Source organism: Struthio camelus, chromosome 11 (genome assembly GCF_040807025.1).
Source record: "Struthio camelus isolate bStrCam1 chromosome 11, bStrCam1.hap1, whole genome shotgun sequence".
Taxonomy (NCBI): domain Eukaryota; kingdom Metazoa; phylum Chordata; class Aves; order Struthioniformes; family Struthionidae; genus Struthio; species Struthio camelus.
In genome coordinates, this window is record NC_090952.1 from 1764435 (window position 1) to 1781666 (window position 17232).

The 17232-nt window shown below is 55.7% G+C and overlaps 1 protein-coding gene across 2 annotated transcripts in view; it reads right to left on the reverse strand.

The window, feature by feature from the left end:
* The window catches only part of BCORL1 (BCL6 corepressor like 1), a 31532-nt gene extending 14643 nt beyond the window's left edge, over window positions 1–16889 (reverse strand). Inside the window, exons 1-7 of one of the 2 annotated variants that reach the window (XM_068957100.1) lie at window positions 16722–16889; window positions 8752–8890; window positions 5035–5125; window positions 2176–4755; window positions 1588–1753; window positions 1235–1315; window positions 585–1019 (exon numbers count right to left, since the gene is read on the reverse strand). In XM_068957100.1, the coding sequence (XP_068813201.1) occupies window positions 585–1019; window positions 1235–1315; window positions 1588–1753; window positions 2176–4755; window positions 5035–5125; window positions 8752–8837 (3439 nt within the window). In that variant the 5' untranslated portion in view covers window positions 8838–8890; window positions 16722–16889. Of the gene's footprint in view, window positions 1–584; window positions 1020–1234; window positions 1316–1587; window positions 1754–2175; window positions 4756–5034; window positions 5126–8746; window positions 8891–16721 lie in introns of both variants that reach the window. The other variant, XM_068957101.1, reaches the window with a different exon arrangement.
* Window positions 16890–17232: the final 343 nt, after the last annotated feature.

The following is a 17232-nucleotide window of genomic DNA, read 5'->3' on the forward strand; positions in this document are numbered from 1 at the left end:
TGATCACATAGTCAGGGCAGTTATTGAAGAAAAAGCGCAAGAGCAGAGGTAGAGCAGGAAGCACAACACAGACAGGTGGCACAGCTTTCTCCTCCTAGCAAAGCTGCAAACATGAACCACAGCAAAAGATTTCTCTGCCACTTGCAATACACTCATTTTGTTAATCTTCTCCCTCACGCTCTGTGGTGCAAGCTTGCAAGTTAACTTAATCAAGCAAAACAAAGCATAAAGAAGGCCAGCTGAACTGCAGTGGCTCCATCTCTCTCTATTTTAGCCAGGAATGCTATACACCTCCCAGGGGTCCGTGCTTGTCCAGAAAAATTTTGCTGTGCTTCCTCCTGCAATTCTCATTTTCTCACGTTCTCTACCTTAATCCAAGAGTAATATCAGTCCCTAATTAGTCACATAAGATGATGTTCCCTACCCTAAAATGTGCTGCAAATATTATTTAAAAGAGCTAACCTGCTGAAGTGGTCCACGCAAGCCCTCAGCCCTAGTGGTAATGAGGTAACCGCATCATTATGTATATATGATTGCCTGGGGCCCAGGCACCTGGTACCGGAAACCCCCTTCCCAGCCTGTACCTGCTTTGGATTTTCGCCTCCTGTGGGGGTAGCCCACTTGCTCCTCCTCTCGCTCAGTCAAATATTCCCCTGTCTGGTATTTCCGACTTTTCTGCCGTCTCCTTTTCTTTCTTTTGATGTGGCTGTCATCTTCCTCCTCCTCGTTGGGCTCCCACAGCTGCCTGGGTGCTTCCACTCTCCAGGGCAGTTCTCGGGCCCTCCTCAAGTGACAGCTGCTCCTCTCTGACAGAGACCTGTCCCTGGCCCTGCGACTATGATAGCGTGATGTCCTGTGGGATTTTCGCAGCTTGCGACATTTCAAGGATGTCTCTTCGTCCTCTTCCTCCTCCTCCTCTTCTTCTTCTTCTTCTTCCTGATCCTCCTCCAACGGTAAAATCTCCTGACCGGTCACATCACACTCTCCTGTCACACTAGCAGAAGAGCCAGCAACGCTTCCTGAAAGAAAGTGGAATTTCTAACTGACAAAAAGAGCCAAGGGTATCTGCAAGAAAAAGTCCTGTGGGGCAGGACAGAAGACAGGAACAAGGCCACGTAAACAGGGAAATGCTCCCAATCCACCCAGCACTCCTTTGATCTGAGAGGGCGGTGAAGTACTCTGTTCTCATTCAGCAGCGATGTCTCTGGGTCTGGGACCTACGGCAGTGACTCACCTGACTGACTACGCGTCCGGCTGCTCAGCACCACTGGAATGAAATCCCGGAAATTGTTCTTGGGCTTCTTCTCAAGGTAACCTACAGAAATAACAGAGCCTTGAGAAACAATGCCACTGAGAAGTAGAGGGAAATTTGTACGGTCAAGACCGTTGGCCTAGAAAGGGCAGTCTGGCATCACATTTCCGCTCTATCTAGAATCCCAATCTGCTGTGGGAAGCAACCAACTCTCGAGCCACGCAGCTTCAGGAGAACTGCAGTTTGGCTTCATGGCAGAAGAGCACCGGCGCTACACGAAATGCTGCAGCCGGACAGTGCGAGAACGTATCGCGACCTTAAATTTGTATCAGTACCTTCCTCGTGGCTGTCCCCGCGGTGTGCTGGCGATGGGAACTCTGTCTTCATTGGCCTCCTGCGCTTACGCTTCAGTCTGAGGCTGTTGTGATCTTTCACTGATCCCAGGCCAGCTCGGCTTTCTCGCTGGCTAACTTCATGCAGATCATCATGGTGTTTTCGCCACTGCGAATGGAGGATACAGGTTGAAGCCTGAACTGCCATCTAATTGTGCTGGAGGAGCTAAGGAGAAGGGATGCCAAAAGGCTGCCCCACACCAACACTGCTGCTGCCCTTCAGCATTTTTGACACCCACATGCAACTCAGAGCCCAGGAATTTGTAGACATCCACATCTACTTTTGCCCTAGAAAACCTGCAGACCAAGGTATTTCCGATATTAATCCACCGTCAGCTAACGCCAAAGAGCACGGATAGAAAGCCAGTATAGCCCCAGCTCTGTGGAGTGAGCTGCCCTCCCCAGTGAGAGCTCCTTCCTCACTCCTATCTGCTAACTTTTTTGATAACCCAATAGTCCCAGCTACGGCTATACCTGGCAGCGAACCCCCTCCTTGGCATTGGAGACCCTTCCTTGCAGCCTCTTACCCACCTTCCGGCCATGCATGTTCCGGCTCTCCGATTTGCTTGGGGGCTCCTCGCTGTCCTGGGCTTTGCATTTCAGTCTCTTGTGAGCCTGCTTGATATCCCCATCATGCTGCCGCTTGGACTTGCAGCGTGCACTGCCCTCTTGTTTGATTTGGCCCGCTGCCTTGAGCTTGACCTCGGTAAAGGCCTGGGCAGCAGCCCCAGCTCGCAGGCAAGCTGCAGAAGCAAATGACATGTCACACTCGACTCGCTCCTTCTTGATCCTGCATAGGTCCACCTGACGCATGCACTGAGGCGGTTCTGCAGCTGGCTGCTCCTGGGAGCCTTCGCAGCCCCCCTCCTTGCGTTGACTCTCTGTGGGCGCAGTGGGCACCTCTGAAACTGTTCGCAGGCTCTGCTGCCCTACTGTGGGCAGATCATGCGACAAATAGGCTGCTAACACTTGGTTTTTAGGCTTTGCATCCAACTGTTTGAGGCTACAGCTCCCCTGGGGAGTCTCAGTCTGTTCGTTGCTCTCTTTACTGGAGTCAGCCTCTGGTTCTTCACACTCTTGACTCTTCTGAGGGTTTTCTGGCTTCCCCTTTCCACCTTTCCCATCCAAAGCATTGGTCAGAAGAGATGGACCTGCACTCAGTGGGCCTGGATTGGCAGGCTCCTCGTAGAGTTTGGGCAAGGTTCGGCAGTTCTTGGCCTTGGAGGCAGCTTCCCGTTCCAGAGATGGGAGCCTGGGCAGTCCCTCTGGTGTGCTTTGGGTTGCTGTGCCAGGCTCTGCAGGCTGCACGCTAGGGAATGTCGGGAGCTCCCCTGCACCAGATGGCTTGCAGGTGCTGCTCTGGTTTGGGGGCAGCTGTCCCACTGTGGAGATGCCAATCGAAAGCAGAGGAGTTTGATGATAAGGAGACCAGCCGAGGGGCAGAAGCTGAGGATTGGAAGGTTTTCCGTTTACTGGGCATCGGGGGTAAACACTTCCCTGGCCAGGATTCCAGGTAGAGATGTCCTTGGATTGACACAAAGGAGCTCCTGAAGCAACTCTGCCATGAAGAAGTCTCTTAGCAGAATCCTGCTGTCCCTCTGCGCTGACCTGGCTGGCTTTCTTCCCACAGGGAATCCCAGCATTTCGAGGTTCTCCCTGATCAACAATGGAAATAGGCTCCTGCTTGGGAAGGTGGCGAGGGTCCCTGCTGAAGCTCACGCTGGGGTCCTTGCTGAGCAGCAGCGAGGCGGGGACTGGGTTGGCCACCCCGACGTAGGTGCCTGGAATGGTGCTGATGACTGTGGTGTTCTTCACCCAGGAGCCCTGCTCCCCGTTACGCAGGAACTCAGGGAAGATGACGAAAGGAGGGGTGGTGCCCAGGCACGAGGTGACACTGCTGCCCGTGCTCTGGGCCGCACGCTGGGACTTGGAAAGGACTGTGGTGAGCAGTGCTTTGCCACTGGTATGCACAGGGGTGAGGATGGGCATAGGAGGTGTCTTGCGTTGACTGGGTGGAGGCAGTTTCTGGCGATTGGACTTGGAGGAGAGATCAAGAGGCATCTCACTGCACTCTGGAGAGGAGACCATCTCACGCTCCAGCTGTGGAGGGGACTTCAGAGGAGAAAGGGAAGTAGCAGCTCCCTGCCCATGCTGCTCGGGAGCACCCGGGGCTCTGGTGTGCGCACCAGCACCCGATGAAGGGAGAGTGCTTCCACACGATGCTGCCAGTGGAGGCTGGCTGGATGAGGGGGAAGGGCCAGCTGTGGATGGGGGAGCACCATCGGCAGCAGTTTGGGCACCACTTCCGCTTGAAGGTGAAGAGCAACTGAGCTGATTCACCTCCACAGACACCACTTTGGCATCTGAAGTCAAAGGTCTGGTCACAGAGAAGGTGTAGGGGTAGGAGCGCAGCTCTGGGGAAGCAATAATTCCTGGCAGGCAACGCTCATGTAAATAGGAAGGCAGGACAGGGAGGGTGAGGGTGGAGGAGACCCCTAAGGTACTTGGAAGTGTAGCCACACTGAGTGGCTGCCCACAGCTGGGTGGAGGGATGTACACTAGTGGCTGGCTTGGGCTCAAAACTGCCCCAGGCTGAAAGGACAGGGGCATTTTTTGCATAGCAGGGGCCTGAGATGTGGGAAAGCACACTCTATTCAAAGCGAAAGTAGCTGGGGTGGAGGCAGAGGTGTTGCAGGTGGAGGCAACCACAGATAACGTCCCCTCGGCCAGCACTCCCAGCCCTTGCGTTCCAGTGCTTGGGGTACTTTTCTCCTTCGTAGCAGGCTCGCTCTCTGGAGCCGTGGAGCAGGCTGGAGGAGCATTAGCTTGTTTGTTGCTGTGAGGATCTGCAGGTGACCAGGCAGCATCAGCACCACTGCTCTCCTGCTCAGCAGCCCTGGGGATTGCTGGCTCCTGCCCTCTGCCATCCCCCTGGCTTGCCAGAGGGCCCAGCACATCATCTTCTTTCACAGTCTTTCCCACACACTCTGGGCTTGGGTTGGGATCAGGCAGCTGCTCTTCCAATTTGACACCAAGCTTTTCCTCCACCTTGCCATCTGCATCCAGCCCCTGGGCAGTGCTGCCACCACCGCTGACTGCTGTGAGCTCCACCTGCAACAGGAAGGGAGAAGGTGTTCCTTAGGGTTGTGCAAGCAGCTCCTAGTGAAGCAGGCAACACTCTCCCCTCCCTAGGCCCCCACAGGACATTGAGAAAGCCACGTATGGGGAAGTAGCAAACAGCTTTTGCCAAACCAGAGTGTTGCTTCTGCCATACTGCAGCCAGGCACATCCCTCTGGAAGACAGAGCCCAGAGGACCCAGTTAGGGACAGATGCTCTTGCCTGGCCTGCTCCAGACTTCTTGGACCCAGACATGCACACAAGGAGCTCACCTTGGAAAGGCTGCTGCTGACGCAAAACTCTTGAGATCCCAAGTGCTGGGAGCTGCTCGTTTTAGACTCCTCATCAGAAAGTGGGGCTCTCCTAGATGAGGAACAAGATATGGCTTTATAAAGACCTGAAGTACCCTCCCAGCACCCTGTCCCCATTTAGCACAGCAGAGCAACTTAACGTTTGCTGAAGCTTGCCTACTCCAGGCAGCCAGGTCCTCAGCAGCACAACTACCCCACAAACGCAACCTGTCTCCCTCACCTGTCAGGAGCTGTGCCTGGCCCAGCCAACAGCACTGCTTGCTTACCTAATGGGTCCTCCACACACAGCTGTACCTGCCTGACAATACTTTCTCTCCATGGCCTAGCAGCACTGAGCAGCTTCCTCACTCACCACCATTTTGACTCCCCAAGCCCCACAGTGGCCCAGTCAAGCCCAGCCCTTCCACGCTGTTCTGTATTACAGCCTGGCCTCCACACACCTGCTCCCGTGCCCTCCACTTGCCATGCAGCTTCTGCACAGATTTCCAGTCCCATTCTCCTCACCCAGCCCCGTGCTGCTCACCTCTCCTTCCACACATACATCCTCATCCCTGTTCCTCTGTTTCCTAGCCAAAGCCATTACGACATGCTGCTGATGTTCGTTTCATCCCTATGACCAACACTCCCGGTTCATCACTCCCACACGCCAGTCTAGAAGCTACAACTTCAGGACTGCTCCATGCCTTTCACCTGCCAGGGGTCTCCTCTCCTTATCTCCTCCTCCCCAGTCCCTACTGTGAGTCACGGTCCTCCAAATAGACCCTTCCCCAGGCATCAGGACGCGTAGGTAGCCTCCAAGTCATGCCACTACAAGCACTGGTGCCCATTCAGCTCTCCAGCCCCCGGTGGAGATCCCTCTCCAGCGTCAAAAGCATTCTGGTCCAGGGTGCTCAGCACATCATCCCTGGTATGCAGTGTCCTGCTGGCCTGCACATTTAACTTTTTCTCTTTGGAAACAGTTCCTAAGCAGAAAGTACAAATTCAGAAAAAGGATTGTGAACTCCAGGGAAATGGGAAATGCTGAAGAGACAACTGCACTCATGATCGGCAAGATGACTGGACAAGAGACAGCGCTCACGTGTTCAGGGTCCTACCGCCTGGACACACCTGCCCTAGCAGTGTTTGCCTGATGACACTTCTCCAGTCTTTAAGGGTCACTTCTCAACCTTTAAGAAGCTGCTGGCGCTGGGATAAAACAGCTCAGTTTTAGTTTCTGCTGCTGACCTGTTTTCTTCTGGTTTTGTGTGTCCCCCTGTTCCCCCCGGCACGCTCTCAAAACCACGTAACAGATGCAAGCTCTCCGAGGGAGCCCTCCTCATCGTGGGGTTCCCTATCACCTGTGCTCAGCTCCAGGACTCTGCTCTCTGGGCCATCTCAAGCGGCCCATCATGGGATACCAGTGCCTAAATGGGATCTGAGCACTCCAGCAACCGGGAGGCCACGGTGACTCCTATGCCTTACCAAATGCCCTTGGGATTACAACCCTGTGGCAGTCCCTGGCCACATCTGCTCCCTATCTCACCAAACTACTAAATTGTACAGTCAGCGCTGACCCCCTCAAACCACAGTAAAAGCCTGATCCCTTGAAAGACCTCCAATTCCCTTCCTACCACACAACCTCCTTGCTATCGTCCTCCACAGACACGGTTTGCCGTGGATTTCTTTAACCTCGGCTTCCCAAGTTAGTCAGGCCGCAAAAGGCTTAAGAGGATTGTTATTAATAAGGGGGGGATCAGATTGCTGCAGGAGGCTGCAGCGCAATCCAAACGACAGCTGAAAGACGGCAGAGCGAGGGCCAGCCAGGCACAGGAGACGCTAACGAGACGCCTGAGAGGGGCTCCGGGCGCTCAGGACCCGCCAAGCCGGTGCTCAGGTGCCGCGGCGCCCGCAGCCGGCCGAGGCAGCCGACGCGGGCAGGGCTGCGGGGCTGCGCGAGGCCCCGCCGGGCGGCAGGCCCTGACCCGGGCCAGGCCGGGCCGCAGCAGGCCCCCGGCAGGGCTAGCGGGCGTCCGGCGGCCTTGCCCGTGCTGCGCCGCGCCGCGCCCGCCCCCAGAGACGCCCCGCGCCGAGCCAGTCGGGCCCCGGCCCCGGTCCCGGCCCCGGCGGCGGCGGCGGCGGCGCGGGGCGGCGCCGAGCCGAGCCCGCAGGCGGCTCCACCCCGGCGGGCGGCGAGGCGACGCCGCGGCGGGGCGCCAGGGGGCGCGCGAGCGCCGGCGCCGGCCCGCGGCCGCGGGGAGCTGGCCAGCGGGGCGGGCCGCGCCGCGCCGGGCCCCGGCCGCTCGGCTCCCGCGCCCGCCTCGCCGGGGAGGCGCCCCGCGCGCGGCTGCCGGCAAGGGCAGCGCGGGGTCGGGGCCCGCTGCCGGGGCGGGTTAGCGGTGCCGAGGCCGGCCCTGAGGAACGCGGCGCTCGCACGCTGCCCTGCTGCCCCTGCGCGATGCCCGAGACCGGCCGTCCCCGGGGAGAGAGGGAGCTCCGGTGCGGCAGCCCAACCCATGCCGCAGCCCGGAAAGCTGCAGGGAATGCCCACGATATCTAACTACAGCCAGCTAAGGAACCGACCCCTAAGTTGGCCCCTTCTCTCCCCGTTCCCTTGTGTCCTGACCTTAAATTGGGCCAAAGGCCGAGGAAAAACATTCAGTTACAGTCAGCCTGGCTTGCCTGCCTTGCTCAAAGCTTGCATTTGGGAGGTGCAGCATTTTATTAAATCGCCTTGGTTTGTCTGAGCTCAGATGGCCCATGCCCCAAAGTTTATAACAACTAGGAGTAGCTCGGAGAAGTTCAGGAGAGGCACAGGGCAACGCCATCCCCCAGCCCTTATCTGAGAGCCACACAGCGGGCCAAGTGGCTGCTGAGCAGTAAAGATGATCTCCGTCCCCACTTCCGCCCCAAAGGGGAGTCTGAACTCTTCCCTATCCCGCTGTTGTTCTGCCTCGCTCTCGGAGGATTTACTGCCAGAAGCCCTAGTATCTGCAGCAAGGGAAGACAGCCACACACTGCCTTTGAGCCCAGAAAGCCTTTTTGGCTCTGACAAATGTTCTAAACGCACATAAGCTCAAAGACACAAACTGATCAGTCTGGAGAACAATACCCCAAAGCTGCAAGAATAAAAAGCCATGCCATGGGACAGGCCTGGAACTAGTCTTGATCAATTCTGCCTCCCAGCCACTAATCCTCCCTAATCTCCTAGTTGGTGGCATGTCACGACTCTCCCATCTAATCATTTGGTCTCTACTAACCCTCCTGGGTCACTGAAAGCTTTTCTTAACAGCTTGGCTCATAGTGGGTCAAGCCCTTTCCTTCCCCAGTTCTTGCCCTGGCAGTTAAGAGCACAAGTCTGATGAAGCCAATAGCACGTGCAAATGACACAGACGGCCTCGTGACCCATCAACACCACAGATGTGATGTGGCTACATGCAGCTGCTGGCTTCTCTGCAGAAAGCGGAGACCTCCAGTGCAGCCTGCCTGCAGGCTCTCCTCACTGGAGCATGGGACGCCGGAACCATCATAAAAATGTCACCATTTACCCACGTATCCATTTCCCCTCTGCAGTTCTGCCGTACCTCAGCGTGACTCCCCAGTAAAATGCAGAGCTGGCCCTTTCCCTAGCCTCTCCAGAACCCTAACTCACATTCTCCTATCGTGTCGCCTTTGCCATACCAAGCCGCCCACGCACCTCACCTCTCCTCGTTGAGGCCACACATGCGAATCCGCTCTGCGCTGGTCCAGTTGTGCACCCCGCTATAGAGAGGTGCTGTAGAGATCATGACAGCTGCTTGTCACCGACCAGGACCTGCTGGGGCTCGAGGGGCCACTCTACCTGCAAAATCAAAGCAGAGAATCAGTAACTCTTTCTAGGATGCTTGCATTCAACTGGCCTGCGCAGAGAATTATCCTCAGCTTTAGCATCAGGCACACTGGGTCCAACGCCTGCGATGCTACAAGTGTACCTAGAAAAGGGCTAGAGGAAATAAGCAGTGCCTTGGGACAGAGCCCACGGCCCACTCTTACTCATATTAAACAACTTTTTTTTGCCAAAAAACCTCAGGCTATCCCAAGAGTTTCACATGGGCACCTTCACATCCATACATATCCTCTGAAAGATCCTCCCACTTTCCCTCTCACTGGAGATGGACCTCCAGCACAGGGGAGAGAGGAACAGCCCAGAGCTTCATGCAAAATGACGGCCTGTTAAAACGCTGACAGCCCCAAGGTTTCGTATTACCTTGGTAAACTAGCGCGTGCCTGCTTCAACGGGGAAAAACTCAAACAGCTAAGCAACCAGGGAACGCTGGATGGGAGCAAAGGTTTGCCAAGCAGTGCCATCAGACATGCCATCATCACCTTACTCTGCTGGGAAGGTGCTGGCGTTCAGAGGAGCTAGGGGTGGCAAACGCAAGGAAATCCAGAGATTCGTGAGCATCCAAGACACACCGTCAGCTGGGTGGAGCCTTTGAGGGAGAAGGTTACAGCCAATCCTGTAACGCTGGCTGTCCGAGCATTAAGACAGCTTTGCTGCTTGAGTCACATCAGGGAAAAAGCAAGGGAGAGAGATCTACCGCGCTAGCAAGCAGACTAGGGCAGACCAAGTAGGACTGGCTGCAGAATGCAGAGATATTGTCAAAGAGGTTCCTGATACAGAGGAATGCTAAACACATGAAGGGAAAGTGGGCAAAGACAGGCACAGCAATGTTCTCTGTGCAGCAGGTGAGAGTGGGAAGGAGCTAAAAGTGACACGTTTCAAAATCCTAATCACTTGTCTTTTTCATGACAAACTCATGCGGACACAAGCTCTGAATAGGACAAGAAGCAGCTTGCACCATCAGTTTATGCTGAAACTAGCTGCATACAGATCTACAGATCTACAGATGAAAAGCTTAAGGAAATCAGGCTATAGAACTGGATGTATTCTCTGAATACAGTTACCGTAAAAAAAAAAAAAAAAAAGAGTGATAGAGACATCTGCAAATAAAAAATGCACAAGTGAGTAAACAGACTATGGGAATCAGAAGTCAGACGAAGAGGGGAAAATACGCTAGAAGACACACACTGTAAGGTGGAAGAAGTACTCGACAGTGGCAAGGGTAGCTGGCTTGAATCTAAGAGAGAGAGCAGGGTCATACCCAAAGAGAATGAGAGGTGGCTTGGAGCAGGAAGGGGAGGAGTCTTTCGATGCTTGGAGAGAAATGCAACATAAAGGAAATAGGGGAACAAACAATCTGCGGGGATTTCACCATCTTAGGCTAAACTGAAAGAAGGGGAGGAGAAAGTTTCTGCCCCTGAGCGCTGCGGCAGGACAGATGTTTCAGGAGAAATCAAAAGGGACCTTCTGTGGGACGGGAGGAGAGAGATGCGTCTGGCTGTGCTAAGTGGAACAGAAGTTCGGAGACAAATCGAACTAGGAAGCCTCAAAGCAAGCATGTATCAGGCATGACCTAAGAATAGGGCTGGCGAGGGAAAACTGATAACAAATTTTTACAAGGAGCTGAGCAAAATAGCACAGCTCTGAGTACTGGAGTAAGAACTGGTCACCAAAGGAGGCAGGAGGGCCACTAGAAAAGAGCCAGGAGGATGCAGCGACAGCGATAGACACTGTTACATGCATTCTTGGCCTCTATTCTCTATGGACGATGTGGGACACGTGCCAAAGGCATTTCACAGGGAACGAAGAAGAAACAGAAAAGAAAATGAACATCTCAACTAAGAGAAGGCATACAACTTGGGAAAAAACAACAACTTGCAAACGTGGGCTTAAACGCAAACCGGAGAGAACAGGAAAGGAACGGGATCCTTAAGAATACGGACTGGGAAGTTTGAGAAACGCAGGGAAGAGCAACCTCCCGTATAGCTAAATGCTAAACCAGAAGGAGCAGCTAGGCTCCCTGGGCCAAAAAGGATGGTTTTAATTGAGTTGACACAAGCAAACCAAGCAAATCTCTCGTCTACACTGGTTCAACTTAAAGCGACTTTAAATGGATGTAATTAAACTAGTAGGAACCCCTTGGAGAACACAACTAGGGCATGGTTTCACATACATGTCTTTGAGTAGAAGTAACTGTTCAAGACGTCCGTCTCTCTCCTCTTCCCTTCTCCATTGTGCCACTAAGGCTGTTTGTGGGGCGTCCTAGTAAACTGGACCAGGGAGTTGATATGGGTTTAAAATTTTTTTTTCTTCCTCCCCCAGCTGGGTTGTTTTTAACCTATACTAGTTCCTAGATCAGGTTTACCATGAGGGGGAGAGGGCACAGCCTGACAGAGAATCTGCTTAATCCCCTACCTTTGCCAGGAGCAGTGTATGTGAAACCACAGTCTTATTCTGATTTAGCTAAACAGGCGTCTAGCCAATTCCAATTAACTCCAACTAGTTTAGAACAAAGTAAGAACAACATGGCATTCTGATGGTGAAGTTTGAAGTGTGATATTAAAACTCCTTCACCATCCAAAACCAAACATGCTCTACAAACTGCCAGCTAAAAAGGTGTCGAACACGTTAGCCTCCAACAACAAGCGCACAGAGACATTTTCAATGGCATAAAACTAACACGGTGAATTAAATTCATTAAAAGCATGAGTTTTTTTGTTCATTCAGACAAAACCTCTCATCAATTTTGCAAACGGATGGGATGCTACCCTACAACCCAATCTCTCCCGGGCTTCAGAAAAAGCCAAGGAGAAAACGCCTTTTTTGTAACATGCTTTTACTCAAGTTAGCTATTAGTTGGCTACATGTGAAAGTCCCCTTGGATTAAGAAATGAATATCACCTCTGGAACATCGCTGTACAGCCTTTGGAAACAAGTTTCCTGAGATAAAGTTATTCGGTAACACGTATTTTCTAGTAATTATCTATAAACAACCTCTCCTTGCACTAAAATCCCAACAACCGTGGTTTCCACACAGGGCAAGCCAAAGATGGCAGGGCAGCCTGCATTTAACTTTACCTATCAGCCCATACGTCGCTGAAGAGAATTAAGCCCATGCAACCTCCGCATGGACCTCTGTTAAAATCACGCCCGGTTTCTGCTCTCAGGGATCCTAACTCGAGCTGCCTGAGGTAAGGCTTCCCAATTACTTTTGCAGCCCTAACACTGCCCCTCACGCTTCTGCACTGTCCCACTCCGCTGTTAAGGCAGCAGAATCATTCACATAGTCACAAAGTGAATCAGGGCCACGAGCGACCCCCGCTGAAAAACAGCCTACCCCAAAATAATAGTAGTTTCTCAGTCAGATCGGTTCCCTCATCTGACTCAGTCCTCAGCCTCTCGAGCACTTGTGTTGGCAAGTGCAAGTGGCAGCGGGATGGTAGGAAAGAGGCCAGCAAATATGTGAGTCAACTTATCAGGGCTGCCACCAAACTTCTAGCCACAGGAAACAAAGAGTTTGGGTTTTTTTTCCTGGAGAAAATACGTGTTGAGTTAATTTGCTCTGGACAGTGTTCACCCTACGTGTCTGCACTAAGAGCTGTCTAGCTCCAGTTTCTGTACCAGGTCAGCCGGGGCCACAATTTTCTACAGGCATTCAGCTGCTAGGTAGACCCAGGCGCACTGATATCAAAAGGCTGCTTTTCCCTGCTCCTCACAGAGATGACTTGTGTCAGCCACCTCTTAACAGTACAAATACCTTTAGCTTTTGGACTGTGCTGTTTTTACTACTCCAATGAGCTTTTCATGTATTTCACTCGTCTATACATCTCCAAGCGCCAAAATGTCTTGGACTCTAAGATGCTTACCTTTCCTCTCCCCCACCCTAGCATCAGTAAAAACATACATGCCAACTAGATGCCAAAAGATCACAACCATCTCCGCTAAACCCCGCCTGGACCAAGTATGAGATGACAGGTAATAAACACATCAGTGACCAGTCTCCTAAAATCCTGTTGCTGCCAACAGCAGCGCAAGGCTTCTCTAGGCTCGGGCAGGCTTAATTAACCCATGATACAGGTACGGCAGCGCCATGCGACGCAGGCAAGCCAAGGCCCTAGGAGTGGTGATTTGCACCGCTGCCAACAGCTCAGGTTTAAACAACTGTAAGCTCCACCGGCATAAGTGGCGGCTTGGCCTTTCCGCTCCGCGTGGAGCGAACCTCACACGGCCAAGGGCAAGCTGTGGAGAGCCCAGCTGGGATCACATCGGTGCTACCTTCATGTGGCTAAGCAGACAAAGAGATGTGCTCAGCTGGGCTCCAAGCTCCTTATGAACCCTGTAAAACACTGTCTGCTCTGTTTCCTTTTACTCTTGCAATGGGCTCTCAACTGCTGTCTAACTGGGGCACTGGCACGCTGGAAGGAAACGGAGACTTTTTTTTCGATCTTAAGGTATTGAAAAAGTCCAGCACATCGCTCTGCAGCAAGAGCTCCGGAGGACGGGATTTCTCTTCTTTCCAAGGTGCTGTACAACTCCTTTGGCCAGGGGGCACTGTGGAAGGCCAGCGAGGGATGCACTTTGACCCTGGAAACACACCCACAGGAGATACCTTTGTAACATTCATTCCCAGAGAGGAACAAAACCTAGAATGAATTCCCCCCCCCCACCCCACCTTTTTCTTCTTCTTCCTGAAGATTACAAAATGTAAAACTGGTTATATATCGGTTATTGGAAACTCAAATGGGAATCGCTACTTGGAGTTCAACGCCTGCAACCCAGTTACTTGCACTCCAGCAACAGCAGCGGAACAAGAAGGAAAATGACCCTAGTGGTTTTTGGAGGTGCTTGGAAGGGCCAAAAAGAAACCTGCACCAACAGGAATAGTCTCATTCACTTAGAATAGTTTGTTCAGTTTGGCAGTCTTTGTTGCCATTAGTAACACAGGCAAGAAATTATATTTGTTTTTGTATGTGATCATCAAGCGTCCATGTGAGGTACAGAGGTCCAGCCTGAGTGCAAAAGCGGAGAACTTCCTAAGATGTCTTAGCAGGATTCAGCCCCGCACAGTGTTTCTGACAACCCCTTTAAAGTGAATGGCTGGGGGAGGAGGGGAGTGGTAATCAAGATGATCCTCTCACAGGACTCACTATGGATCTCAAATGCAGCCAGAGAGAAATCTAAAAACATACAAAATAAACCTTTTTTTTTCCCCCCAGGTATCACGTTACTCCTCACGTAGAGGTCTGAAGTTATAGCAGCAACAAGGAACACTTAAGCCTGTAACCAAATTCAGCCATCAAGAAGCCAGACCATGTCTACCACACACTTCTGCGGAAGCTGTTACGATGCAATGGATTTGGCCTTTGGCTTGTATGGCAGTCCTAATCTCAGTTTGGGTTTCCCTCTTTGCTACACCGAAACCCCTGGCTGTTGCTGTGCTGAGCCAGGCTTTGCCTACATATATTTGCTTAAGCTGATTTAAAGACACAGTAACACTATAAGTAATTATAGATACTCAGCATGATGCGCTGAAAAGAGAGGAAAAGAAAAAAAAAAATCATCTCCGTTTAAAATAGCAAAGTTCGCTGCACATTCGGTAGTCTTTTAATAATAAGTCTTAGCTGCTGGACAAGTTGTGTCGCTAGTCCCTCAGTCATTCAGGAAAATCAGATAGAAAAGGCTGTGCCCATGAAAGCCCCTTAGAGCAAATCTGTAAGGAATAATAAAAAAAAAGGGATGCAACTAAGGGCAGACCTGTCTAAAAATTTTCATGTCTGAAAAGCCTCATATCATGCAAAGTACTACGACTGGAATGCAGGTTGCCATTCCCTAGGAGACAAGAGGTATACCAGAACACAGAGGTCCCAGCTGCAGTTTCCTTCTGAGGGCCAGACTACACGAGATGCAGCTTTCTCAGCTGTTCCCAGAAGTGTATCTTCAGAATCAGGCAGCAAAACCATTGCCACTAGATCTGTACAGGCACCATGCAGTCCTTAGCCCTGTACTGGCACCAGGACCCGTTAGATCTAGACGCTGGTGACAGTGACGAAAACGCAGGGCAGAGAAGAAAAAGCTAATGCAGACACGGCAAAAAAACCTCAAAGCTGCAAAGGAAGCTGGACGCGTAAGCCTTTTGCTCCTGCCGATCCCTGTTCAGTTTGGCGGTATCCAGCAAGAACAATGGTCCTCAGAAGCAGATTCTCTGGAAAGAGGAGAAACTTACTTCATCTTGATTTTAACCTACGAAACCTTCTTGAGGTGCTTTTCTAAACTGGTTCCAGCCACAATCAAATCGAGGTGAGGTATGGAAACAGCTCACGGAGGAACCTGCAATAAACCTGCCAAGCACTGACACTAAGTCGAAGGACGCTTTAGGTTTCCCCCCCAGCGAGGCCAGGGGCGGCAGAAAGCGCCTCGTCTCTGGTCTTGCTGCTGCCTATATTCACCTAGGACGCAAGGAGCGAGGGGGACCTGGCCCGGACCCTCGCAGCACCCCACGGCGGCCTCTGGCCGAAGCAGAGCGCGGGCGGTGCCGGCCCAGGGGCAAAGCCACCCGCACGCCCCAGGGCCACCGTGCCTCCAGCTTCCTCCGCGGCCTCAGCCAGGAGCTGGGCGCCGCCGCCGGGACTACCGGCCCGCCGGGCCCGCGTGGGCCGGGGCTCGGGGCGCGCACCCTCCGAGCCCCGCTCCCACTGAGCGGCCGCCGCCAGGCCGCCTCCCGGGAGCCCCGCGGCTCCTCGGCCCCGGCCCGCCCGCGGCCCGCTGCCCTGCGGGGGCAGGCAGCGCCGAGCCCCGGGCAGGCGGCTCGCCCCGCCGCCCCGGCAGCTGCAGCGGCCGCGGCGCCGAGCCCCGACGCACCGGAGCCCTGCTTCGCACAAGGCCCCGCGCCGCGGCCCCGGCGCCGCCGTTGCGCGCCCCGGCCGCCGGGCACTGCCCGGGCTCAACAGTTGGCCCGGCCGCCCCGCGGGCAGCCCCGGGCCGCGCTCCGCCGCGCCGCCTCCGGCGCTCGCCCCGCCGCCGCGGGCAGGGCCGCCGGGGCCGCGCGCAGCCCCGCGGGGCCGGGCCGACGTACCGGGGCAGCCCCGAATATGGAGCTGGCGGCGGCGGCGCTGCCCCCGGGGAGGGCTCTTCCGCGATCGACCGGAGCCCTGCCGGCCGGGACGGGAGTTTCTGCCGGGCACAGCCGCCCCCAGCCAGAGCAGGCGCCGGAGCAGGCATGGGCCACGCCGCGAAACTCCGGGAGCGCCCGGCGCCGCCGTCCCGCCGCTCTCCGCCAAGGCACCGGGTGCGCTGCGCTCCGGCGCGCCCCGCCCCGCCTCGCCGAGGCGCCCCGGGACCCCCCGCACCGCCCCGGGAGCGGCAGGTGCCGCCGCCGGTGCCGCCGCCGCCGCCGCCGCCGCCGCCGCGCGAGGCGAGGCAGCGGCACGCGGCGCCCGTCGCGGGGCAGCGAGCGGAGCCCGCCGCCGCCGCCCGCCGCGGGCGCCCCCGGCCCCGGCCGCTGTCACTGCCCGCGGTCCCCGCCCGCCCGCCCTCCGCTGTCCCGCTCCAGGACGCTGCCCCCCCGCCCCGCCGCGCCGCCCCGCGCCGCGCCGCCCCGCAGCGCCGCCCGCCCGGGGGTGTCCCGGGACCCGTTTCCATGGAGACCCCGGCCGGCTGGGCGGAGGGTCGGGCCGCCCGCTCCGTCCGCCTCCCCTCGGTGGTGGGTGCGGGGCGAACGGGCCCGGGGTGCCCGGGCAGCGGGGCCGGGTGTCCGGAGCGCAGCGGCGGGCCAGGGGGGGAGGGCACGCACCTGTTTCCCGAGCCAGGCGGGCGGCGGGGGGCGGCGGGCCGAGGCGGGCCCCTGCCCGAGGCGGCGGGTCGGACACTGGGCGCTGCGAGCGGCGGTTCGGCGGCGGCGGAGACACTGGCAGCGGCAGCCGGAGTGTGAGGGCGAGAGCGAGCCGCCGCCGCGGGGCCTGACGGGAAGTGTAGTCCGGCCGCCGCGCCCCGCCGGCTGCCCCGCCGCCTCGCGGACTACAGCTCCCGGCGCGCCGCGCGGCCAGCCCTGCCCGCACGGAGGGGGGGGCTGTGCAGAGCCAGCCGAGTCCGGAGAGGGAACGAGCGGGAGGGAGGGGGCTCCGCACCCGGCACAGCCCGGGGGAGGGGGCGCGGGAGGGGAGGTCGCTCCCCGCCTGGGGAGGGGCCGCCTGTCCGCGGCGCTCCGCGCCCCGCGCGGCGCGGACGGCACCTCCGGGCGGCGCGGCGCGGCGAGGCGCGGGGGGAGCCCCGCGCATACACACGCACACAACACACACGCACAC